Consider the following 24,916-nt stretch of genomic DNA (forward strand, 5'->3'; position numbering starts at 1 on the left):
TGGTATGTGGCTGATGAAGACAGGCACCAGGCCAAGTGTCGCTATCACAAAGTCAAGTGTTAATTGTGAAAAAGGAGCAGTGCTGCCTACGTGCCCAACTGCCCTTTGCCAGCATTTTTTTCCCTGGCTCAAGGTCTTCCTGAAGTTCCAAGAAGTCTCAGAAGCCCGTGGGACAGGATTTTCCTAATTTAATAAGCAATCTCAGCTTCATAGGCAAAGCCCTCTGACTCCTTCCTTCCTCTGATACCCATCTCCTTCCCGTCTAGAAAATACCACCCAGGGTGGTTTCTCCCTCCTGGAAAGGACAGGGAAAGCCCCTCATTTCCAGCTCACACAAATGGCATCAGTTAATTTAGTACAGAAATACACAGATACAATAATGGTAATAATTATGTTATATAAGTATTAACTTCATTCCTTTCCTTGCAGGTTGTGTGGAAAACCCCTGCGCTATCCTCACCAGCTCTCAGGGGCGGTGACGATAAAAAGAACAATAGTAATTATGAGAAGCGTGCTTTGAAGACAGAGAAACCACAAGGCTCATCTCAACATATGAATACAAAAATAGAATTCACACATAGAAGCATTTCCAGGAGTGAATCACACACGGTACCGTGGAGGCGGGGTTGGGGGAGGTATGGACCAGTAGAAGCTGTCCATAATTTTCCAAGCGCAGGTGTTCCTTGTTCAGGATTTTTAACTCCTTCTCCCTCTGTTTTCCAAAGTAACTTCCCCAGGGGACCCAGCCTAGCGGCCAGTGCAGAGCCTGGGATAGAGGGGCAGAGCTGGCTGCAGCTCTGACGCCCATTCCTGGGGCTCTGTGCTGTCTCCCCACCCTCTTCCATGGCCTCTCTCTCCTCCTCCCGCCATGGTCCTCCTCCTCTGCTTTTACCTGCTGACATCCCAGCCACAACTACCCCAGGCCAGAGGCTTCCCAAAGTGCTGTCAGGTTAACCTTAGTGCTTCTGGTTCACTCACTGTGTAAAGAGGGGAAGAGGGGCCTTTTTCGGACCCCAGTTCTCTAGAGGTGGTAGGGGCTGGGGGGTTGGGGGAAGGAGTGCGGGGGTGACTCGGATAAAATCCAAGGCAGACAGAGTCTGGGTTTGAGTTCAGTGGGGCAGGAAGCCCTGTCTTGCTTTTTATCTGTTTTCTCCTCCTTCCTTCATCTTGGTTTTTAACGGAGGGAATCTCAAACCTGATGCTCTTGTCTCCCTCCTGTCGGTTTTGTGCGTCACTGACTTGTTCACATGCAGGCTGGGAACAACTTTTCATTTAGTCCTCCTCCTCCTCCCCCTCCCTGCTCCCCAGCCCAAGAAACACATTACTGCTGGTGGCAAAAACACCTCCCTACACGCCCAGACAGATTGCGCCCTGGCCCCCTGAGCCAGCAGCACCCCCAGGAACCAGCAGGACTTAGAAGCTTCCCCTTACATTTGTTTTCCCTTGAAAGAAAAAAAGACTCCATAAATGAACCATCCATGACAAACCCTTATTTAGCAGAAACCAAAGATCCCAGGGTGGGAAACATCTGGCTCCTGGGCTAATTGATGCCTTCTGGAGTCCTTGAGAATGCCCGCCCCTGGGTCCCATAGGTGGTCCTAGGGTCTCCCACTCTCTCCCCATCTCAAAAGCCTCAATCTTCTGTGGCCTCCCAGGCAAAGCCCTGCCCCTTGTCCTGACCACCAGCTGCAGCTTGCTCCCAGAACTGCCACGTCCCCACCCTCCCAGGCTGTGGGTCAGCTTGCATTGCCCTGGGAAAGATAGCCCACTCCTCCAAACACCCCACACTTCCCCAGCTCCCCTCTCCCTATCTCTAGTCCACAGAGTTTGGGGATAACATTCTCCTAGAATTCACCCCCTCCCTGCTCATCAACATGGAGACCCTGATGGTGGGGAGGGGCAATCCCATCAGGAGGTGTGGGTATCCCAGGAAACCTGGAGACCCAATGAAGGGATGTCAGGCTGGGAGGTCCAGATCATCCCCAGGTCCCAGGGAGCTCTAGTAGTCTACGCTTCTGTGATTCTGAGGTGCAGAAGAGGGGTTGTGCAGTGGCAGGGAATTACCAAGGTATCAGGGCATAAAGTGTGAGGGGGTCTTGCTGTTCCACCTTCTCAGCGCCTCCACTTTCCCTCCCCACCTCAGTCCGGGTAGGTCTTCTTAGCAGGTACTAGCTTAGGGGCAACTTCCACTCTCCTCAGCTGCCTGAGGGCCCCCAGCCCAGACACCTCCTCAGCTGCACCCACACACCCAGTCTAAGGGTCACTCAGAATGGCCATTGTTCTGCAGGCTGGGTAAAAATCACCCAGCCCTCTTGCCTCCGGCACAAGTGGAAATGTGCTCTGGGGGCCTCATTCAAGAACAAATAGCAGGCCCACTGGAGTTGCCAGCAGCCCGAGGATGCTGGCTCCAGCCTGGGACTGAGAGCACAGAGAGCGGCAGGGAACAGGCCCAGGACACAAGGCCCTCCATCAGGCCCTAGCCTATCCTGTGGGTTGCCTGGTAGGGGTCTGGGGGCAGAGATTCCCATCTCTAAGAGGCAATCAGGCATGTTGGCCCCCTCTGCCCTAGCTGGGTGGGTGGGAGAGGCTGGGGGCTTCTGCTGGCCACTTGGCCCATCCCGGCCACGCCCTCCTCCTCACTCTTCTATGTGGTCTCCACCTCCCGGGGTGTCCGATTACGCTCGGCTTGCACCCGGCTCTTTACCTTCTTGCCTAGTTCCAGCCCCACCCAGCTCTTGCCCTTGGCCTGTTTGCTGCGGCCTCGGCTGCGGGAGGGGCACCACAAACGCTCACAGTACTCATCCACCCGGGGCAGGTTGGCGAAGCCGATGAGCTGCAGGATGTCCTTATACCAGGCCTTGGAGGGGGTGGAGGCCGGGCCTCCTTGGACTGCAGGCTCCTCTGGCCTCGGCTCCCAGGGGAACAGAGTGTCAAGCTGTGCAGCCATGATCACCTCCAGAGCCAGGCGGACCACCACCTGGGAGAAGCCATGCTCCAGCGTCATGCAGGTGTAGGTGCCCGCATCCAGGCGGTTGAGCCTGCGGAACAGCAGCCCCTGTTCCGTTTGCAGGACGCGCTCATCTGTCTTCACCTGCTGGGGGTGTGGGAGGGCGTGAGGGCGCCTGGAGCAGGGCCTGCACCATCAGCTTCTCTGCCCCTGCTTTTCCAAATTTGCCATCTCAGGGCTCATTCTCCCCTTCCCAGCAGCTTGGCCGGCTCAGCATCCTCGACCGTGAGCTAACTGCAGGCAGGGACCCACCTTCCCATAATCCAGGACAGGGCCTTCTCAAAGATTTGACTGACTGGTTTCTCCCCTACTCAGAGCTCTGGATCCCCTGTCTTGGCCTTGGGGGGCCCTGGCACATATTCCCAGGGAACAGAGGGTTAAAGAGTATTTATGGGCTTTTACTCAGGGGGGCTATACCCCCAGACCCAGGACAAGAACTCCCCTCCATTCTACACACACACACATACACACACACACACACACACACAACCCTCCCTGTCTTGGTCTGCATTGCCCACTCCCCCCACAGTGCAGGGCCCACAGCCCCATCACAGTGTAGGAGGCGGAACACGGTTCCGATCCAGCCCTGTCTCTGGCCTGGACCCTGTCTGGGCTTTAGTCCGCACACGTGTACTTTGAGGCAGCACTGCCTGGGTGGTGAGGGTTGTGTAGCTCCATCTCATCGCTCCCCTGCCCCTTCCTCCCTGGGGGAGACTTCTCAGTGCCCAGCCCAACAGCTGTCCCAAGGCTGGCCTCCTCCAGTTCTCAATCTGGAAGGAGAGCCCCTCCTGTAATCAACCCACTCCCTCCTCTTCCCTACCCGTGGGAGTGGCTTGCGAATGGTTCTTCACCCTGCCCCCACCCACACCCAGCCTCAGGCCCCAGACTGAAGCCATCTCTGGGCTGGACAGACTTTTCTGGATGGGGGAGGAGAGGGTCTAGGCAGACAGCTGGACTCCAGGGAGGACGTGTGGGGCCAGGCAGTGTGTGAGTGTGTGTGTGTGGTAGAGGTGTGTGTGCAAGGGCCAGTGATCAGGAACCCAGGCCTAAGGCAAAGGAGGACCAAGAACCCCTGGGGAAGAGACCCCTTCGAAGACGAGTCATATGTGTAAGCATGGGGGCCTTCCTGACCAGCCTAGACCCCTTCCCTCTCTTCTATCTCTGTTACCCCACTCTCAGACAGAGCCCAGCTCAGTGCCCAGGAGTTTGTGGGCTCCCTGTCACTGGAGAAGTTCTACCACATCTGGCCTGGGTGTTCCCAGATGGCAGGAACAGGGGCACCTCCTTCTAGCACCCCAGGGGCTTTAATACATACTTTTCTTAAGTTGATCTTGGCAAGTTCCCCCCAGAGTTCATGGAGGGGTGTGACCTCAGGACACAGGCAGGCTGGAGCCAGGGTCCTCGCTCACCTAGTCAGGCCGCTCACCTGGTCAGGCCTCTCGTCCCTTGGCCTCTGTAAGAACCAGCGCACAGCGGCCTGGGGGGACTTGGGCAGGCACTCCAGGAAGGTGCTGTTGTGCTCTGTGCCATAGATTGTGGTGGTCACCACGAGTCCCGCAGTCTCCTCTGGAAGGATTTGGAGGTGGGCTCAGCTCAGGAACTATAGGATCCCTGGGACCACCCACTGACTCCCTCAGCCCAGGAGCCCCCATGAATGCGATAGGGACCTAGGTGTCTAGTGATCCCTAAGCTGCTCACTCTGCCCAAAGACCCTAACCCATATTCTGACAGGAGCTGCCCACATATGGAAACTGAGGACTGCCTGTTACTAACAAGAACGGCCTGAGGCCATACTTCACAAGGGTCAAGCCCAGGCCACAGGGGTGAGTGGGGGCCCTGTGAGAGCCCAGCTGGCGCCCCCATGCCAGCTGCCACTCACCCTCCTGGCTCTGGCCCAGGCACTGCAGGGCAGGGTTGCCATGCCGGATGTCCTGCCGGCGGAACCGGTGCTTGCTGGTGCCGGGCCGGTAGCGGGTACAGGAGGCACCATCCCAGGCACAGTACGGGTCCCGGGCCAGGCAGCACTCTGCACAGGCACTGCCGTAAGTCTCACACTGGTGCAGCTGCAACCGGGCCACGCCCAGCCTCGAGCCCACGTACAGCATTTGCTGGGAGGAACATAGGCAGAGCCCAAGGTGAGCCTGTGCTCTGCCTAGAAGCAGCTAGGCTCTCAGCTCCCTTGGCTTTCCTGAGACCCCTCACATTTGCAAGAGTCTTCCAGAACCTCTTGAGTGCATTCCCAGAAGAAAAAATGTTTATCACCCACCTGATCTACATCAGATCCTATGCTAGGACGTGGAGGGAATGGGGCACACCTGGGGTCTTTTCTCTAAGGGGCTTCTCCAGACCCTCCCAGCAGCAGACCTTTGCCCTCTACCCCAATGGCCTTTATCCTGTCTTGCCCCTGACTTTGGAGGTGAGCTCTGCTTTAAGCAATCCCAGTACAAAAGTTGAGATTTACCCAAAGATGAACTGGGGCAGATGAACTTGGGGAGATTTTGCCACTTGCAAAAGGACACACAGCAGGCCTCTAAAATCTATTTGATTTAAAATCTGGATCTTGTTTTCAAGCACGTTTTTGTCTCCCCTGAGGAACTGACCTTTGTGGATCTCCCCTTATCTGAACACATGCTCACTTACTCCGGGCCTCCCGCTCCCACTGGTTTCATGCGTGGGAATCTCAGCTCCCAGCTGAACTCTCAACCCTCATTGCAGGGCTTAATCAGGCAGCCCCAGGGCCTGCTGTGACTCAGCTTTCCATCAGACAACAGCAGTGCTCAGGGAAACTTCAGGAGACAAGTGGAGAGGAAGGAGGAGTGGGAAGAGATGGCAGCTACTCTTACCCTTTTGACGGAGATCTCCATCTCAGTGATGGGTGTTGGCACCTGGGAAAGAAGCAAGACCTCCCCTGCATCCCTGTTTCCAGCCTCTTCCAGACTCTGGACCCTGTCTGGGCTTTTTTTTTCCCAGGTCAGTGCACTCCCTGGCAACTAAGGCCAGACAGTCTCTCCAACGTCAGAAAGGTCCTGTCTCCCTGGCTGGCCTCCAGCCAGGCTTGGCTACAAGCACAAAGCTCTGGTGTCCCCTCCCACAGTCCTGTTCCCCAGCAATGAGGCAGCTGTCCCAAATCACCCATCCCATGTGGGGAAGCACAACAGTTCCCCAAACACAGATGATCCCCTGTCTGACTCTATAGAGGGGTCAACAGAACCCCTTGGGGACTTGGGGTGTCAGCCGCCCCTCAGTGCAACTTGAGCCTGGCAGGGCTTTGTCAAGGAGTGATCGCCTTGGCCATCCCTCACTGGGCCCCCCGACTCTCAGCTCACAGACTGCATCTCCAGGCCCTGCAGTCATTTAGAAGCATCGGCAAGGCCTCTGCAGTAGTGAGCGTCATCACTTTCACTCCCCACTGGCCGCAGGTTCAGTACAGCAGGCCCATCTCCCTCCTGTACTTTGCTCCTGCTTTCTCGTAGCCAGGCCTAGACGCAGGGACGGCGCTTGAGGGGACCCTTCCCATCAGTTCCCCCCACTCACCTTAAACACCTGGAGCTCCTCCAGAACCACCTCCTCAGGTTCATCAGGGCCCCCCACCTGGAGGGCAATGACCTTGAGCACGGAGCCTGAGTCTGGAGCAGGGGAGGAGGGGTCAGTGGGAGAGGAAGGGGCAGCATAGGTCCTCACACACCTCCCCTGCCCGGCCACCCCACTCAGCCCACCCACCAGTCCCCAGGAAGATGACGTCATAGGACCCGTCCTCTGCCTCCACGCGGTCCACCACGATCTGACGCAACTGCTGGGCCGGGTGAGTTTTGACGAGGACGGGGCGACCCTGCCGAGGACGCACGGGCCGGAACATGAGTGGGTGGGCTCGGGCAAACTGCAGCACCTCATCCGGGTAGTCCTTGGTGCTGCCAAATGGTCGTCCTGGCTGTGCGGTCATCTTGCTGGGGCACTGTGGGCAGCGGCAGAGGGAGTGCCTGAAGCTTCCTGTGATGTCACATTCCCCACCCCAGTCTGTTTCTAGGCTCCACTGGCTGGGCACGCCAACCTCAGAGGGACCGCCTGTGGACCCTTCACGCTGTAGGAGAGACTCCTTAGTGTGGTCTGGGCTCTGCTCCCATCCTCACCCCACCCAGCCCAGCTGCTCTGGAGCCCCAGCTCAGCCGCTGCCTTGGGGCTGCACGCAAACACAGGCCTGTCCTCAGGCAGAGCCCCTCCTGGCATCTACTCAGCCCTCTTCCCTGCCCTGGTCCCAGGCAGATACTTACCACACCAGGACGGGGAAAGGGTACCTTGCCCGCATAGGCCCCCCACTGGTGCTGGGGACCATCTTGGTGGGCAAAGGGCCCCTTGAAGACCTCCCAGATATCAGCCATGTGGTACACGCAGACGGCATAGCCCTGGAACACAGCACTGCCAAGGGCGGACAGGGACAGTCAGGTCAGGGAGGCTGTCAGAGGCGGGAAGGGGGCAGCCTGGTTCCACAGGTAGGACAGAGGATGATGGTGCCTGCAGTCAGCAGAGACCAGAAAACGAGGACCCCCAGGCAGAGAGTACAGCCACGGAGTCACCGAGTCAGGGACAGAGATGGGGACCCATGGCGAGGCCAGATGTGAAGGCAGGGGCTCAACAGGGGAGGCTGCAGTGCAGAGACAGGGCCAGGGGTGGAGGGGAGGGGAGGCCGTGTGCCCACCTGACCGTGCTGAACAGAGCGTACACCTCCAGGCTCTTCCCTGCATTGGGCCACAGCAGGAACACGTCCTCTGGAGACAGAAGGCCATGACCAATGCCTGCCACTCACTGGTTCTGAGCCCTCCCCAGCCCTCACCCAGCCTGCCCTGGCCATGCCCTTACCCAGTTGGTCAAAGTGGGTCTCGGCACCTCCAGGGCCTGGCACAGAGCAGAGCAGCCTGGCCTTGAGGAAGGTGCTCCACTTGCTCACCAGCACCCGCTGGCCGCCTGCGTCATTCTGGGAAGTGGGGGCCAGTCAGCCTTGGGTCCCAAGGACAGGCCCCTCCTCCTGTTCCTCCACCCTCACCCTTGTGGGGGAGTCATGGATGTCGGCTCCACACCCTCGCCTCAGTTTGCCTACTGCTACGGTTTGGGACAGGTCTGGGAAGGCACATACGGCCAGGATGTGAACCTCACTGTCCCTGCCACAGCTCTCACCACGCAGACGCGGCCCACGCGGCTGACAGTGACACGGCCTGGGCCTCCATCAGGTGAAGGGACTGTCTCCGAGAAGAAGAAGTACACCTTGTCATCGTCCTGGTCGGAGTTGTCAGGGATCCGGGTGGCCATCACAAACCTGGGCTCTGTAAGGTAACAGGGTGAAGCTGGTGGGGGCCTCACAGGGGAGGAACAGGGTGGGGGGTGAGCCAGTGAGGAGGGGAAGAGGTGCAGGGACCCCACTGGAGGCCGGAGTCCCAGGCAGTGAGTGGGGATGGGCTGCCACTCTGGTCCCTACTCCAGCATCAGCTCTCCCACCTCCCTGCCAGTGCCAGGGGCAGACCCCAGCCAGCCTTGCCCTCAGCAGACCCCTGGGCTCACCGTGCAGGAGGTTCTGGTCAGAGTCAGAACGCAAGGCCGGTCGGGGACCCCCACTCCGGAAGATCATGGCTTCACGCCCCAGGAAGTCAGCATTGAGGCCCGTGTACAGCTCCCCTCCTAGGGTGAGGGTAGGGGGCAGAGTCAGGGGAGGAGGGCCAGGCCCTGTACCCAGACCCCATCCCTTCCCAGTGACATCGGCCAGCTCCCACCCTTGTCATGCCCTCCCTGGCCTGGGCATCACCCACCTACAAAGGTGCTGGCGAAGGGGCGGCTGGGCTCGTGAGGGCACCTCCCCCGCCCACTTTCCACACTGCGGGGCTCCAGACGGAGCACATGCTGGGGAGAGGGAGGGAGGGAGGGAGGGAGAGGCGTCACCTAGGAAAGCGCAGCCAGCCCCGACCCGACCCAGGCAGCCGCCATCGCGTGCGGCTGGAGAGTGGGGGTGGGCGGAAGGCGCCCTCATTCAGGACCTTGCCGGAAGCGTCAGCTCCCTGGCACAAAGGTGCCTTTCAGGCTCTGACCCCTCTGCCCTGACCCAGGCTCAATGGGGAGCGTTCAGACAACAGGGAGGAAATGTCACTGCTTCCCAGTCCCTTGCGGGGCCGCCCCGGCTCACCTCTCCACGATGCCCAACGGCAATGAGGGCGCAGGTTGGCTGGAAGGCACCAGTGCCACACGCCAGCAGGTGGGTCCGGTTGTGGGGCTGCAGCACCCTCACAAAGTTGGCACATTCCACCTAGGGGGAGGAGGGTGGGGGGGGATGATCTAGGGCTGGGGGTAGATTCTTCAGCACCCTCAGGAGCCTTCAAGATCTGCTTCAAGTGGCCCCAGAACAGGCACCTGGGGAGCAGCCCCAGGCTCTCCTGGGGATCAGGGACTGGGTGTTGGTCATGGTGGGGGGCAGTCACTCCCGACATCACTCACCGAAGGATCTCTTCCCTTGCGAACACACTCCTCCCTTTGTCCGGGTTGCGGTGGCCACAGCACCTGAAACACAGCCTGTATGACCCCTGACCTCACAGCCTCAGTTGACCCAGCTGGCCTCCCATCTGGAGTTGCCCAGCTCTCAGACAGAGCCGCTTCCCAGTCAGTCCAGCTCACCTCCCGGGGATCCAGCCATGCCTGGTCCAGCCGCAAAGAGTAGATGGCATCGCGGCCGCCCAGAAACAGGCGGTCCCGGTACTCGTCCAGGTAGAGGGCCCGAAGGTCCAGGGAGCCCCGGGGACCCAGAAAGACAGCAGAGCGGTTGGCAGAAAGGAGGTCTAGGAGGGAGGGAGGGAGGGAGGGGGTCAGGGCCTGCTGCTCAGCCCACTTCTCTAGCCAATCTGTGGAGGTGGAGGGTCCCAGCTGTGCATTCACCGTCCCTGCCCCCACTCACATCTGGAAAATGTTTTCATGCAAGGGGTGCTGGAGGGCTTCAGGGAAATGACTCCTTGGGGGTGGGTGGGACAGGGGGCTCTGAGCCCCCCACCCAGCCCAGCCTACCCAGGGGCCTGCCCCCTACACCTTCACTCCGTGGCCTCCTGGTATTCAGTTAACATCTTCCCCCTGGCCCATCTGTGCTCTACCCAGTCCCTAGGGAAGATGGCCCCACTGGCAGAACTTATGGCAGCAAGCTGGGTGACGTTCTGGGAGAGCCTGGAGGAAGGGTGGGTGGTCTGAGCAGCCTGCAAGGCTGACTCAGAGGGACAAGCAAATGGACTGGGGAGAGGGTTCCATCAGAGGGAGCGCCTGGCTAAGGCCTGGGCGTGGGAGAGGCCAGGTATGGCCAGGTGGATCTCTAGGCTCTGGTCCAGCAATATGGCTAAAGAGGGTTTTCTCGTCCATAGACGCTGCCCACCCAGGCCCCAGGGATGGGGGTGGCTCTCTGGGGATGGTGACCCCAGGAGGTGGGGATCCTGAAGTAGGTCTTTGGGGTCCAGCTAGGTAGCTGGAAATGATGGGTGGGCAAGGGCAGAGCAGCAGGATGTGGTGGGAAGGGGCGATGGCCACCATTGGGAAGGTGAGGATCCAAGCCCAAAAGGTCATCCTCTCTATCCCCAAACACTCACTCTATCCCCAAACTCATTAACAGCCTCTTCCAGGAAGCCCTCCATGCCTGACAGTACTTTGGAGGAGATTTGCCCTATTTGAACCTTTTCTTGTAGCCGGACTTAGCCCAAAGCCACAGCTCCCAGGGCAGGACCACATTCCACAACCCCCAGCCCCCCGACCCCTGCCCTGACTCCCTTCAGACTCTCCAGAGTGGAGCCATGTTTCCTGCCTCCAACTCTCCAGAGAAGGCCTGGGTCTCCTTCCTTGGACTGGGGTTCCTGGGGGAAGGTGATCACTCCTCTGGTTTCCCCAGGAAGAAGAATCTGTGGAGAGCCTTTGTCTCATCTGATTCAGAAGAGGCCTGTGCCAGCTGCAGCACAACATATCAGGTTAGATCTGCAGAGGAACCTCCTGGGCCAGGATGGGCAAAGAAGGGAGGGTACAAAGAGCCTCGTGGATGGAGGGGAAGATGAAAGGTCAGCATTGCAAAGTGGGCTGCAAGAGGCAGGAGGGGGAACAGGGCTGGGGTATAGGGTGAGGGACCCCACTTCAGGGCGGACGAGAGGGACAGGATGCTGCCCTCTTCCCCACTGTCTGCCCTGGGCAAGGGGCCCAGCTGAGAGCAGACAGATGCTCCAGACCTGCCCTCTCTGCCTCCTCCCCATCTCTCTCTGCCCATCTCTGCTGAGGTCTCTCTCCTTTCCTCAGCAGTCCCCTCAGTTTCTCCCCCAGTGTGTCTCTGTCTCTCCCACCTCCACCCTGGCCATGTCTTCCAGGACCTGTCCCCCTCCCCCTGCCTTTCTCCCAGGCTCCTGACTCTGGCGGCCAGCCAGGAGCACATGCCAGGGAGTGACTGTAAAGTCCTTCCCACAGCCTGTGCTGGGAGTGACTGCATCCCTCCTGCTGTCAGAACAGACTGCCCTGGGCTGGCTGGGGTCCCATAGCTGGGGTATGGCAGGGTCCGGGGCTCCCAGGGACACACACACAAACAGGGTGCGCACTGCCCTACCTCGGTAGGAGAGCCGCAGGCGGGGCACGCTGCGGCCAGGGCTGAGGCTGCCGCCGCGAAGCAGGAGGCCCCACAGGAGGCAGCAGATGGCCCAGGCTGAGGGGGCCATGCTGAGGAACCGGGGCACCAAGCTGCTTGTAGAGCTGCCCTGGGTCCTGCCGCTGCCGCTGCCGCTGGTTGTAGTTTGCTCCGCTGCCGCCAGGCCTGCCACTTATAAGGCAACAGCTCCACCCCGTCCCAGGCCAGGAAGGCAGGGAGGAAGAGGGAGGGAGCAAGTGCCTTGCCATCCACCTGCAGCCTCTCATTCCACCTCGACTGGCCCAGCTGATGCCTCTGTGTCAGAATAGCTAGTTCCCCATTTTGGGAGACTCCTTCCCAGCTGCGCTGTGGGTGGTTTATACAGAAATGTCCACAAACCCAAGTCCCTAAGCTCTAGCAAAATGTCAAAGGGGGAAATAGCTTGGAAGGGAGATCAGAGATCAGAGGTTGAGGGGCTGGGTGGGTGGGGCAGCTGGGCTCTCTTTTGCTCCTTGCCCCTCTGGTGCCCATGACAGAGACCCCCACAGACTGATTCTGGGCCCCAGTCCCTGACACCAAGGGCCCAGCCCCCTGAAGTCTTGGTCAGGCTCCCCAGCTCCCCTGGCAGGGCCCGATTGCCTGGGGGGAGTCATTCCAGCCCAAGGGGCTGGATGGGGGACTTGAGGTCTGGCCACACTTCACAGATCTGAAATTGACAATAGATGAATGCCCAGACTTCTCCACCCAGGCCTGTTCGTGTGTGGCCTCCAGGCCCCATCCTAGCTCACTGGGGCAGGGAACAGGATTCACCCTGTGCCAGAGAAGCCCTTATTGCCCTGCCTCCCTCAGTCTCTAGTCCTCACCGAGCCCCAGGGCCCAGAGCGTCACCAGGGAAGTGGTGGGTTCTTCCCAAGGGTGAAGGGAGGGTGCTCATGCCCCCACTCCCTCCGCTCTGAGCTCTGATCCAGGGGACAGGAGAGTCACAGAAGAGGCACAAGAGGGGAGATGGGGCTGAGGGGTTGAATAGGGCAAGTGAGGAGACCTCCCCCTCCACCCCCAACAGCAGCCCCTGTCTTCACCCTCCATAGCTGCCACCCCACCCCATTCCAGACCCCTACACTCAGAATCTGAGGCCTTGGGTGCTAAGATTTCCACCTTGAGCGAGAATCCTGGTGCTCCCAGGATTCTAGAAACTCCTTCAACTTACCAGCCCGGGCCCTCAGATGGTGGTCATCATCTTGGGGACATCAGAGAATGAAGGACATGGCCCAGGCCACACAGCAGCCTGAGAACAGGTCTTGCTCAGCCTTGATAACAGGTCTTGCTCCTGGGACCCTCTCTTGCTTCTCAGGCTCCTGAGGGTGCTGGGACCCCACCTCCCTTCCTATCTCATTCCTGAAAGAGAAACAGTTCAGTCTCTGAGTCAGCGTGAGAAGGACCCAGGGACCTGAAACCCTGTCTCCCTGTCCCCATCTCCCCTCAAAATACGCATGCCTCTTGACCTGGGATTGGGCAAAGTGCTACTCAGGGAGGCCACCTTGCCTCTGGATTCCCTGAAAAAACTTGGCCAAGGCCTTTCCCTCTCTGGGTCTCAGTCTCCTCCTTCCAGAGCCAGGGATCAGCCACCTTAGGTGTAACAGGTTCTATAAACTGGTGAGGGGTGATTGTGCAGCAGCTGCCATGATGGTGATCATATCCTGGGCCCTTGGAGGGGTGGAGCCCCTCTGTGTCCATCTCCCTGGGGAGATGTTTCAGCCTAGTAGCCCGGGCTGGGGGCCAACGTCTGGCTGGAGATTGAGCCAGACAGCCCCTCAACCAGCACGTGGCCACCGGCTGTGGGTGGGAGGCCCAACAACTCCTCAACCTGCCAGGTCACCCTGGGGATCTAAGCTCAGCCAGCCCCCAGCTGTGACTGCAGGAGAGGCCTGGGTCTACTGGAACAGGATGCGGGGGCAGCCCGTTCCACACTGCAGAAAAGCAGCCTGTGGCAGGGGCTAAACTTGTTGTGTGGCCTCGAGCAGGTGCTCTTCCTCTCTGGGTCTGGTTCCCAGTCTGGGAAGAGGGTAAGGATCTTCTGTAAAGATCTCTGCTTGCAGGGAATTCCCTGGCAGTCCAGTGGTTAGGACTCTGCAGGACTCCGTGCTTTCACTGCCAAGGGCCTGGGTTCCATCCCTGGTTGGGGAACTAAGATTCCACGAGCCGCGTGGCACAGCCAAAAAAAAAAAAAAATTAAGATCTCTGCTTGCTGGTTGCAGGTGGGAAAAAGACCCCAAGTGTGCCCTTGGTGTCTTGGATCAATGGACCCAGCCAAAAGCATCTTGTGCCATCTAATGGACAAAGTAGGAACTGCAGGAGGTCCCACAGCTGCCGGCTGTCTCAGGCCATGTGATGGGCAGCAGGTCCACCCAGCAGAAACTACACCCTCTTAGGACAGCAGGCAGTAACCAGACAACCTTAATAGAAAGAGGCAGGGGCAGTGGGAGATGCTCCAATGATTGCTTCTTTTTAAAAATTTGTAAAATGTATTTATTATTTTTTCCTAAGTATAGTTGATTTACAATATTGTGTTAGTTTCAGATGTACAGCAAAGTGATTTGGAGATATACATACATATATATATATATATATATATATATATATATATATATACTTTTTCAGATCCTTTTCCATTGTAGGTTACTATAAGATATTGAATATAGTTCCCTGTGCTATACAGTAAATCCTTTTTGTTTATTTTATATATAGTAGTGTGTATCCCATACTCCTAATTTATCCCTCCCCCTTTCCCCTTCGGTAACCATAATTTTGTTTTCTATGTCTGTGAGTCTGTATCTCTTTTGTAAATAAGTTCCTCTGTATTATTTTTTACATTCCACATATAAGTAATATCATTATTGTTTGTCCTGCTCCGTCTGACTTACTTCCCTCAGTATGATCATCTCTAGGTCCATCCATGTTGCTGCAAATGGCAATATTTCACTCTTTTTTATGGCTGAGTAATACTCCATTGTGCATATATATATATATATATGTGTGTGTGTGTGTGTGTGTGTGTATATGCCACATTTTCTTTAGCCATTCATCTGCCAGTGGACATTTAGGTTGCTTCCATGTCTTGATTATTGTAAGCAGTGCTGCTATGAACATTGGGGTGCATGTATGTTTTCTTTTTTTTTCATTTTTTTAATGTTTATTTTTTATTTATATATTTTTTCTTATTAGTCATCCATTTTATACACATCAGTGTATACATGTCAATCACAATCTGCCAGTTCATCCCACCACCACCACCACCCCCTGCCGCTTTCTCCCCTTGGTGTCCATACGTTTTTTTCTCTACTTCTGTGTCTCAGTTTCTGCTCTGCAAAATGGTTCATCTGTACCATTTTCTAGGTTCCACCTATTTGTGTTAATATACGATATTTGTTTTTCTCTTTCTGACTTACTTCACTTTGTATGACAGTCTCTAGATGCATCCACATCTCTACAAATGACCCAATTTCGTTTCCTTTTATGGCTGAGTAGTATTCCATTGTTTATATGTACCACATCTTCTTTATCCATTCACCTGTCGATGGGCATTTAGGTTGCTTCCATGACCTGGCTATTGTAAATAGTGCTGCAATGAACATTGGGGTGCATGTGTCTTTTTGAATTATGGTTTTCTCTGGGTATATGCCCAGTAGTGGGATTGCTGGGTCATATGTTAATTCTACTTTTAGTTCTTTAAGGAACTGTTCTCCATAGTGGCTGTATCCATTTACATTCCCACCAACAGTGCAAGAGTGTTCCCTTTTCTCCACATCCTCTCCAGCATTTGTTGTTTGTAGATTTTCTGATGATGCCCATTCTAACTGGTGTGAGGTGATACCTCACTGTAGTTTTGACTTGCATTTCTCTAATAATTAGTGATGTTGAGCAGCTTTTCATGTGCTTATTGGCCATCTGTGTGTCTTCTTTGGAGAAATGTCTATTGAGGTCTTCTGCCCATATTTTGATTGGGTTGTTTGTTTTTTTAATATTGAGCTGCTTGAGCTGTTTATATATTTTGGAGATTAATCCTTTGTCCCTTGATTCATTTGCAAACATTTTCTCCCATTCTGAGGGTTGTCTTTTCATCTTGTTTGTAGTTTCCTTTGCTTTGCAAAAGCTTTTAAGTTTCATTGGGTCCCATTTGTTTATTTTTGTTTTTATGTGTGATTTATGTCAGAGTGTTCTTCCTATGTTTTCCTCTTAGAGTTCTAGGGTGTCCGGTCTTACATTTAGGTCTCTAATCCATTTTGAGTTTATTTTTGTGTATGGTGTTAGGGACTGTTCTAATTTCATTCTTTTACATGTAGCTGTCCAGTTTTCACAGCACCACTTATTGAAGAGGCTGTCTTTTCTCCATTGTATATCCTTGCCTCCTTTGTCATAGATTAGTTGACCATAGGTGCATGGGTTTAGTTCTGGGCTTTCTATCTATCTTTCTATCTTACCATTGATCTATATTTCTGTTTTTGTGCCAGTACCATATTGTCTTGATTACTGTAGCTTTGTAGTATAGTCTGAAGTCAGGGAGCCTGATTCCTCCAGCTCCGTTTTTTTCCCTCAAGGCTACTTCGGCTATTCGGGGTCTTTTGTGTCTCCATACAAATTTTAAGATTTTTTGTTCTAGTTCTGTAAAAAATGCCATTGGTAATTTGATAGGGATTGCATTGAATCTGTAGATTGCTTTGGGTAGTACAGTCATTTTCACAATATTGATTCTTCCAATCCAAGAACATGGTATATCTCTCCATCTGTTGGTATCATCTTTAATTTCTTTCAACAGTGTCTTATAGTTTTCTGCATACAGGTGTTTTTTCCCCCTAGGTAGGTTTATTCCTAGGTATTTTATTCTTTTTGTTGCAATGTAAATGAGAGTGTTTCCTTAATTTCTCTTTCAGATTTTTCATCATTAGTGTATAGGAATGCAAGAGATTTCTGTGCATTAATTTTGTATCCTGCAACTTTACCAAATTCATTGATGAGCTCTAGTAGTTTTCTGGTGGCATCTTTAGGATTCTCTATGTATAGTATCATGTCATCTGCAAACAGTGACAGCTTTACTTCTTCTTTTCCAATTTGTATTTCTTTTATTTCTTTTTCTTCTCTGATTGCCGTGGCTAGGACTTCCAAAACTATGTTGAATAATAGCAGTGAGAGTGCATATCCTTGTCTTGTTCCTGATCTTAGAGGAAATGCTTTCAGTTTTTCACCATTGAGAACAATGTTTGCTGTGGGTTTGTCGTATATAGCCTTTATTATGTTGAGGTAGGTTCCCTCTATGCCCACGTTCTGGAGAGTTTTTATCATAAATGTGTGTTCAATTTTGTCAAAAGCTTTTTCTGCATCTATTGAGATGATCATATGGTTTTTATTCTTCAGTTTGTTAATATGATGTATCACATCCATTGATTTGCTTATATTGAAGAATGCTTGCATTCCTGGGATAAATCCCACTTGATCATGGTGTGTGATCCTTTTAATGTGTTGTTGGATTCTGTTTGCTAGTATTTTGTTGAGGATTTTTGCACCTATATTCATCAGTGATATTGGTCTGTAATTTTCTTTCTTTGTGGTATCTTTGTCTGGTTTTGGTATCAGGGTGATGGTGGCCTCATAGAGTGAGTTTGAGAGTGTTCCTTCCTCTGCAATTTTTTGGAAGAGTTTGAGAAGGATGGGTGTTATCTCTTCTCTAAATGTTTGATAGAATTCACCTGTGAAGCCATCTGGTCCTGGACTTTTGTTTGTTGGAAGATTTTTAATCACAGTTTCAGTTTCATTACTTGTGATTGGTCTGTTTATATTTTCTATTTCTTCCTGGTTCAGTCTTGGAAGGTTATACCTTTCTAAGAATTTGTCCATTTCTTCCAGATTGTCCATTTTATTGACATAGAGTTGCTTGTAGTAGTCTCTTAGGATGCTTTGTATTTCTGTGGTGTCTGTTGTAACTTCTCCTTTTGCATTTCTAATTTTATTGATTTGAGTCTTCTCCCTCTTTTTCTTGATGAGTCTGGCTAATGGCTTATCAATTTTGTTTATCTTCTCAAAGAACCAGCTTTTAGTTTTATTGATCTTTGCTATTGTTTTCTTTGTTTCTATTTCATTTATTTCTGCTCTGATCTTTGTGATTTCTTTCCTTCCACTAACTTTGGGTTTTGTTTGTTCTTCTGTCTCTAGTTCCTTTAGGTGTAAGGTTAGATTGTTTATTTGAGATTTTTCTTGTTTCTTGAGGTAGGCTTGTATAGCTATAAACTTCCCTCTTAGAACTGCTTTTGCTGCATCCCATAGGTTTTGGATCGTCTTGTTTTCATTGTCATTTGTCTCTAGGTATTTTTTGATTTCCTCTTTGATTTCTTCAGTGATCTCTTGGTTATTTAGTAATGTATTGTTTAGCCTCCATGTGTTTGTGTTTTTTACATTTTTTCCCTGTAATTCATGTCTAATCTCATAGCGTTGTGGTCAGAAAAGATGCTTGATATGATTTAAATTTTCTTAAATTTACTGAGGCTTGATTTGTGACCCAAGATGTGATCTATCCTGGAGAATGTTCTTTGTGCACTTGAGAAGAAAGTGTAATCTGCTGTTTTTGGATGGAATGTCCTATAAATATCAGTTAAACCTATCTGGTCTATTGTGTCATTTAAAGCTTGTGTTTCCTTATTAATTTTCTGTTTGGTTGATCTGTCCATTGGTGCAAGTGAGGTGTTAAAGTCCCCCACTATTATTGTGTTACTGTCGATTTCCTCTTTTGTAGCTGTTATGTTGCCTTATGTATTGAGGTGCTCCTATGTTGGGTGCATATATGTTTATAATTGTTTTATCTTCTTCTTGGATTGATCCCTTGATCATTATGTAGTGTCCTTCCTTGTCTCTTGTAACATTCTTTATTTTAAAGTCTATTTTATCTGATACGAGTATTGCTACTCCAGCTTTCTTTTGATTTCCATTTGCATGGAATATCTTTTTCCATCCCCTCACTTTCAGTCTGTATGTGTCCCTAGGTCTGAAGTGGGTTTCTTGTAGACAGCATATATATGGGTCTTGTTTTTGTATCCATTCAGCAAGCCTGTGTCTTTTGGTTGGAGCATTTAATCCATTCACGTTTAAGGTAATTATTGATATGTATGTTCCTATGACCATTTTCTTAATTGTTTTGGGTTTGTTTTTGTAGGTCCTTTCCTTCTCTTGTGTTTCCCACTTAGAGAGGTTCCTTTAGCATTTGTTGTAAAGCTGGTTTCATGGTGCTGAATTCTGTTAGCTTTTGCTTGTCTGTAAAGCTTCTGATTTCTCCATCGAATCTGAATGAGATCGTCGCCGGGTAGAGTAATCTTGGTTGTAGGTTCTTCCCTTTCATCACTTTATCATGCCACTCCCTTCTGGCTTGTAGAGTTTCTGCTGAGAAATCAGCTGTTAACCTTATGGGAGTTCCCTTGTATGTTTTTTGTCATTTTTCTGTTGCTGCTTTCAATAATTTTTCTTTGTCTTTAATTTTTGCCAGTTTGATTACTATGTGTCTTGGCATGTTTCTCCTTGGGTTTATCCTGTATGGGACTCTCTGCACTTCCTGGACTTGGGTGGCTGTTTCCTTTCCCATGTTAAGGAAGTTTTCGACTCTAATCTCTTCAAATATTTTCTCGGGTCCTTCCTCTCTCTCTTCTCCTTCTGGGACCCCTATAATGTGAATGTTGTTGCGTTTAATGTTGTCCCAGAGGTCTCTTAGGCTGTCTTCATTTCTTTTCATTCTTTTTTCTTTATCCTGTTCCACAGCAGTGAATTCCACCGTTCTGTCTTCCAGATCACTTATCCGTTCTTCTGCCTCAGTTATTCTGCTATTGATTCCTTCTAGTGTAGTTTTCACTTCAGTTATTGTATTGTTCATCTCTGTTTGTTTGTTCTTCAGTTCTTCTAGATCTTTCTTAAACATTTCTTGCATCTTCTCGATCTTTGCCTCCAATCTTTTTCCGAGGTCCTGGATCACCTTCACTATCATTATTCTGAATTCTTTTTCTGGAAGATTGCCTATCTCCACTTCATTTAGTTGTTTTTCTGGGGTTTTATCTTGTTCCTTCATCTGGTACATAGCCCTCTGCCTTTTCATCTTGTCTATCTTTCTGTGAATGTGGTTTTTGTTCCACAGGCTGCTGGATTGTAGCTCTTCTTGCTTCTGCTGTCTGCCCTCTGGTGGATGAGGCCATCTGCATGTATGTTTTCAAATTAGAGTTTTCCATCATTTCCAGATATGTGCCCAGGATTAGGATTGCTGGATCACATGGTAACTATTTTTAGTTTTTTAAGGAACCTCCATACTATGTTCCATAGTGGCTGCACCAATCTACATTTCCACCAACAGTGTAGAAGAGTTCCCTTTTCTTCACACCCTCTCCAGCATTTATTATTTATAGACTTAAAAAAATTTTTTTTGTTGTTGGAGTATAGCTGATTTACAATGTTGTGTTAGTTTCTGCTGTACAGAAACTACCACTTATACATATATCCAATCTTTTTTAGATTCTTTTCCCATATAGGTTATTACAGAATATTAAGAAGAGTTCTCTTTGCTATACAGTAGGTCCTCATTAGTTATCTATTTTATATATAGTAGTGTGTATATGTCAACACCAATCTCCCAGTTTATCCGTCCCCCCATCCCACTTTTCCCCCAGTAACCATAAGTTTGTTTTCTACATCTGTGACTCTATTTCTGTTTTGTAAATAAGTTCATTTGTATCATTTTTTTAGATTCCCCCTATAAGTGATATCATATGATATTTGTCTTTCTCTGTCTGACTTCCTTAACTATGAAAATCTCTGGGTTCATCCATGTTGCTGCAAATGGCATTATTTCGTTCTTTTTTTTTTTCTTCTTTTTTTGCGGTATGCGGGCCTCTCACTGTTGTGGCCTCTCCCATTGCGGAGCACAGGCTCTGGATGCGCAGGCTCAGTGGCCATGGCTCATGGGCCTAGCCGCTCCGCGGCATGTGGGATCTTCCCAGACCGGGGCACGAACCTGTGTCCCCTGCATCGGCAGGTGGACTCTCAACCACTGCACCACCAGGGAAGCCCTATTTCGTTCTTTTTTATGGCTGAGTAATATTCCATTGTATACATGTACCACTATTTGTAGACTTTTTTTTTTTTTTTTTTTTTTTGCGGTACGCGGGCCTCTCACTGTCGTGGCCTCTCCTGTTGCAGAGCACAGGCTCTGGACATGCAGGCTCAGTGGCCATGGCTCACGGGCCTAGCCACTCCGCTGCATGTGAGATCTTCCCAGACCGGGGCTCGAACCTGTGTCCCATGCATCGGCAGGCGGACTCTCAACCACTGTGCCACCAGGGAAGCCCTGTAGACTTTTTGATGATGGCCATTCTGACCAGTGTGAGGTGGTACCTCATTGTAGTTTTGGTTTTCATTTCTCTAATATAGTGATGTTTCACATCTTTTCATGTGCCTGTTGGCCATCTGTATGTCTTCCTCAGAGAAACTTCTATTTAGGTCTCCTGCCCATTTAAAAAAAATAATTTTATTATTTTTTAAAATTTATTCATTTAATTTATCTATTTTAGGCTGCATTGGGTCTTTATAGTGCACAGGCTTTCTCTAGCTGTGGCGAGTGGGGGCTACTCTTCACTGTGGTGTGCAGGCTTCTAATTGCGGTGGCTTCTCTTGTTGTGGAGTATGGCCTCTAGGCATGTGGGCTTTAGTAGTTGTGGCACATGGGCTCAGTAGTTGTGGCTCACAGACTCTAGAGCGCAGGCTCAGTAGTTGTGGCCCATGGACTTAGTTGCTCTGTGGCATGTGGGATCTTCCCGGACCAGGGCTGAAACCCATGACCCCTGCATTGGCAGGCAGATTCTTAACCGCTGTGCCACCAGGGAAGCCCCCTCTGCCCATTTTTTTTTAATATGAAATGAAATTTTATTTTCTCCTGATCTCTAGAGATAAAGTGGCACCACTTCAAGGGAGACACAATTCAATCCTTTAAAACTCCAGTGTTAATCTAGCACCACGCTGTAATAGAACAATTCTTCCTGGGGGTAAATGGAAGCATGCTTTAAGGTCCCAGCTTATAATTATTTTACCATTAGAAACATAACCATATTTCGAAAACCTGGTGTTTACTGTTCTGATCTATTTGCTTCACTCCCAACCATCAGCGGGTTCCCAGTTAGAGTGATGAGCCTGGAAGGGAATGAAGGCCTTTCTAAGAACTAATAAAAAACCATCTCTTCCACAAGTGGTGTTTATATTATGTTTGCCATCGTTTGCTGGAAGACACTCTAGGAACTGCCCATTTTTTAATTTTATTTTTTTAATATTGAGTCATAAGAGCTATTTGTATACTTTGGAAATTAAGCCCTTGTTGGTCGTGTCGTTTGCAAATTTTTTCTCCCAGTCTCTAGGTTGTCTTTTTGTTTTATTTATGGTTTCCTTTGCTGTGCAAAAGCTTGTAAATTTGATTAGGTCCCATTTGTTTATTTTTTTAAATGTTTATTTATTTATTTATTTATTTATTTGGCTGCGCCACGTCTTAGTTGCGGCATGTGGGCTCTTAGTTGCAGTCTGCGATTTCCTGACCAGGGATCAAACCCAGGCCCCCTGCATTGGGAGCGTAGATTCTTAACCATTGGACCACCAGGGAAGTACCCCCATTTGTTTATTTTTGCTTTTATTTCTTTTGCCTTGGGAGACTGACTTGAGAAAGTATTGCTACTACTTATGTCAGAGAATGTTTTGCCTATGTTCTCTTCTAGGAGTTTTATGGTGTCATGTCTTATTTTTATGTCTTTAAGCCATTTTGAGTTTATTGTTGTGTTTTGTGTGAGGGAGTGTTCTAACTTCATTGATTTACATGCATCCAGTGCTTGCTTCTGGTGGAGGAAATCAAGGGGGGCTTCATGAAGGAAGCACTATCTAGGCAAAGGATGACACAGCCCAGAAGAAATGGAAAGGACTGAACAGAGCAAAACAGTCAGAACTGGGTGATGCATGTGGGGGGAGTGCAATGGCATGTGCTAGTGGGAACTTGTCAGCCCTGGGCTGTATACATGTGTGATCTGTACTGTCATGCACCATGTGCCCCCAGGTGGGCATATAAAGAAAGGGTCACAGCCCAGCCTCTCCCACCTAGAATTCTGGAGTGGAAATGCCTGGAAGGAATGGATGTCCTCAGTCCCTCCTCCACTGACCTAATTCTGGAACAGAGATAGTGGGAAAATCTCACAGGACTTCCCACCTGTGGACCCCTTCTTTAAGGCACCAGCCAGCCACCTCCCTTATACTTTGTAGCTGGCCCAGTCATCCTCCTGTTTTGTTCACAGAGGGCTCGACTCTTGGGGGGGGGGGCTTTCCTTTTCTCCTTCCCTGATCCCGTCAGCATCCCATACCCCCTGGGAACCCCTGGCCTCTGCAGTCCTTGTCCTCCTCCCCCCACCTCAGCCACCCATCCTCCAAGTCACCACCAATGAGGACGTGACCTTCATCATCTCCATTCAGAACATTCCTCCTCTTATACCACCTTGTGCTCAGCATCCCCCCTGCCACAATTCTTCCCTCCCTGTATCAAGACCCCCTTTCTCCTTGCCCAGTTTGGGTCCAGTCCCAGAGCTATAACCAGGCCCTTGACACACTCCTGGAGACCCTAGCTGCTCACCCTCTGCAGCTCTACCCCACATTTTGCTTTAACCCTTCTCTAGCTTTACAAGGTTGCTCCCATCAGCATACAGGCCACTCCCTGACCCACCTTCTTAAATGAACTTCCTCGAACTCCACATCTCCCCTCAGCTCCAGCTCAACTCTCTGTTCCCTGAGCCCTTGCAAAACTTCACCAGTATTGTCCACATTTGCCATCTCCCCTTTACCTTGCCTCACTCCTTTGGCCCTTTTTAGTTGAGCTCCCATCCCACCATTCCAGTGAAACCCTGTGTCCAGGTGGCCAAGGCCTCGGGGCCTCCAATTTCCCCAGCTCCAGGGCCATCAGCTGTCTTCAATGCCTCCTTCCTTCCCTCCTGGGTCCTTGGGCCCTTTGCTCACTCGGGGTCTCTCCTACCCCACCAGCCTCATCTCCTCTCCAGTCCCCATTCTAGCACTATGCTGGTTTCCTCACTGCACTCATCTCCCTCTTTGTCTTCCTGAGTTGACTATAAATTCCACAAAATTAGGGACTGGGCCTCACTCTGAAGGGTCCCACCATTCAGCCAGCACTGGACACATAGTAGGGGTGTGATTAAACCCTGGAATGGTACACTGGCTCGTGGTGCCACCCAATGTAGCGTTGCCTCCTCTCTTGATACGTCATTCCTGGGTGTACATGTAGGTCCTTGAGTTTTCCAGCTCCCGAGGGCAGGACTGAGGGGACCCCTCTCCTCTCTCAGACCCCAGATCTCTCCAGGAACCAGGCAGCTCTGGCCTCCACTGAGGCATCTTCAGAATTCCAAGACTGTCTCCGGAATGCTGGGCCTCTCTGGGGAACGCCAAGTCTGGGGCACAGGTGGGGAGGCTGTGGAGTGGCTGGGCGGAGTATGGACAGCTGCTGACCTTCTGGCTGGAGCCTAGGTGCTGTGGCAGCTGTCCCTGTTGCAAGCACCACTGCTGACACCTCCACTTCGTTGCAGGCCCCCATCTACCCAAAGCCAGTTTCACTGTTCTGGCTGTAGCTTTGGCCTGGGTGCCCCCAGTAAGCTGAGAGCCACAAGGCTCCATGCCTCCATTCCCTGCCAGGGAGGGAAAGTGGGTTGCTGGAGCTGTGAGTTTCACGGGAACTGGAAATCATGCCCATCAGAATCTGTTCCATCAGACAGAGTCCTCGGCTGGGAGCCAGGTGGCTCTGCTCTCTCCCAGACTCACTGGATGAACTTGACAGGCCCCTGAGTCTCTCTGGGCCCCAGGGTCCTTACCTGTCAAATGGGCAAGGGGAGTAGACGATATGCCCCTCGGTCCCGGGGAGTCAACATCGCCGGCAGGAAATCCAGGTGAGCGGGCAGATGGACTGGAGCTACAGGCCCGCTGAGCCCCCAGAGTGCCCTGCTTCTCCCCAGCCAGAAGTGAGAGGGAGCCATGGCAGCCGTGCCAAGTGGCATCCAGGGCCTAGCCTGGTGCTGAGTGATTGCCCTCTCCAAGTATAGGACCCTTCGGCTGCCAACTGGCTGACTAAAGCCATGGCCCCCAGGAGTCTGTGAAATGCAGATTCCTTGGCCACGACAGACTCCAGGTGTGGAATTGCTGGAGAAGGGGCCTGGGTACCAGCAGTTATAGAAAGGAGCCAGGTGGGTATG

At 51.6% G+C, this 24,916-nt stretch overlaps 1 protein-coding gene across 1 annotated transcript; it reads right to left on the bottom strand.

Annotated features, from left to right (window-relative positions):
* Window positions 1-2,644: 2,644 nt before the first annotated feature.
* Window positions 2,645-11,709, bottom strand: SEMA3G (semaphorin 3G). The gene is made up of 16 exons (XM_060110631.1): window positions 11,601-11,709; window positions 9,659-9,819; window positions 9,482-9,544; window positions 9,174-9,293; window positions 8,803-8,893; window positions 8,558-8,674; window positions 8,177-8,322; window positions 7,862-7,976; window positions 7,701-7,770; window positions 7,276-7,420; window positions 6,728-6,959; window positions 6,542-6,633; window positions 5,851-5,892; window positions 4,887-5,115; window positions 4,434-4,573; window positions 2,645-3,091 (listed from the first exon to the last, which is right to left on the bottom strand). The coding sequence occupies exons 1-16, from the start codon at window positions 11,707-11,709 to the stop codon at window positions 2,645-2,647; spliced, it is 2,319 nt and encodes a 772-aa protein (XP_059966614.1).
* Between the last annotated feature and the right edge of the window lie 13,207 nt (window positions 11,710-24,916).

Source organism: Mesoplodon densirostris, chromosome 10 (assembly GCF_025265405.1).
Source record: "Mesoplodon densirostris isolate mMesDen1 chromosome 10, mMesDen1 primary haplotype, whole genome shotgun sequence".
In the NCBI taxonomy this organism is placed as follows: Eukaryota; Metazoa; Chordata; class Mammalia; order Artiodactyla; family Ziphiidae; genus Mesoplodon; species Mesoplodon densirostris.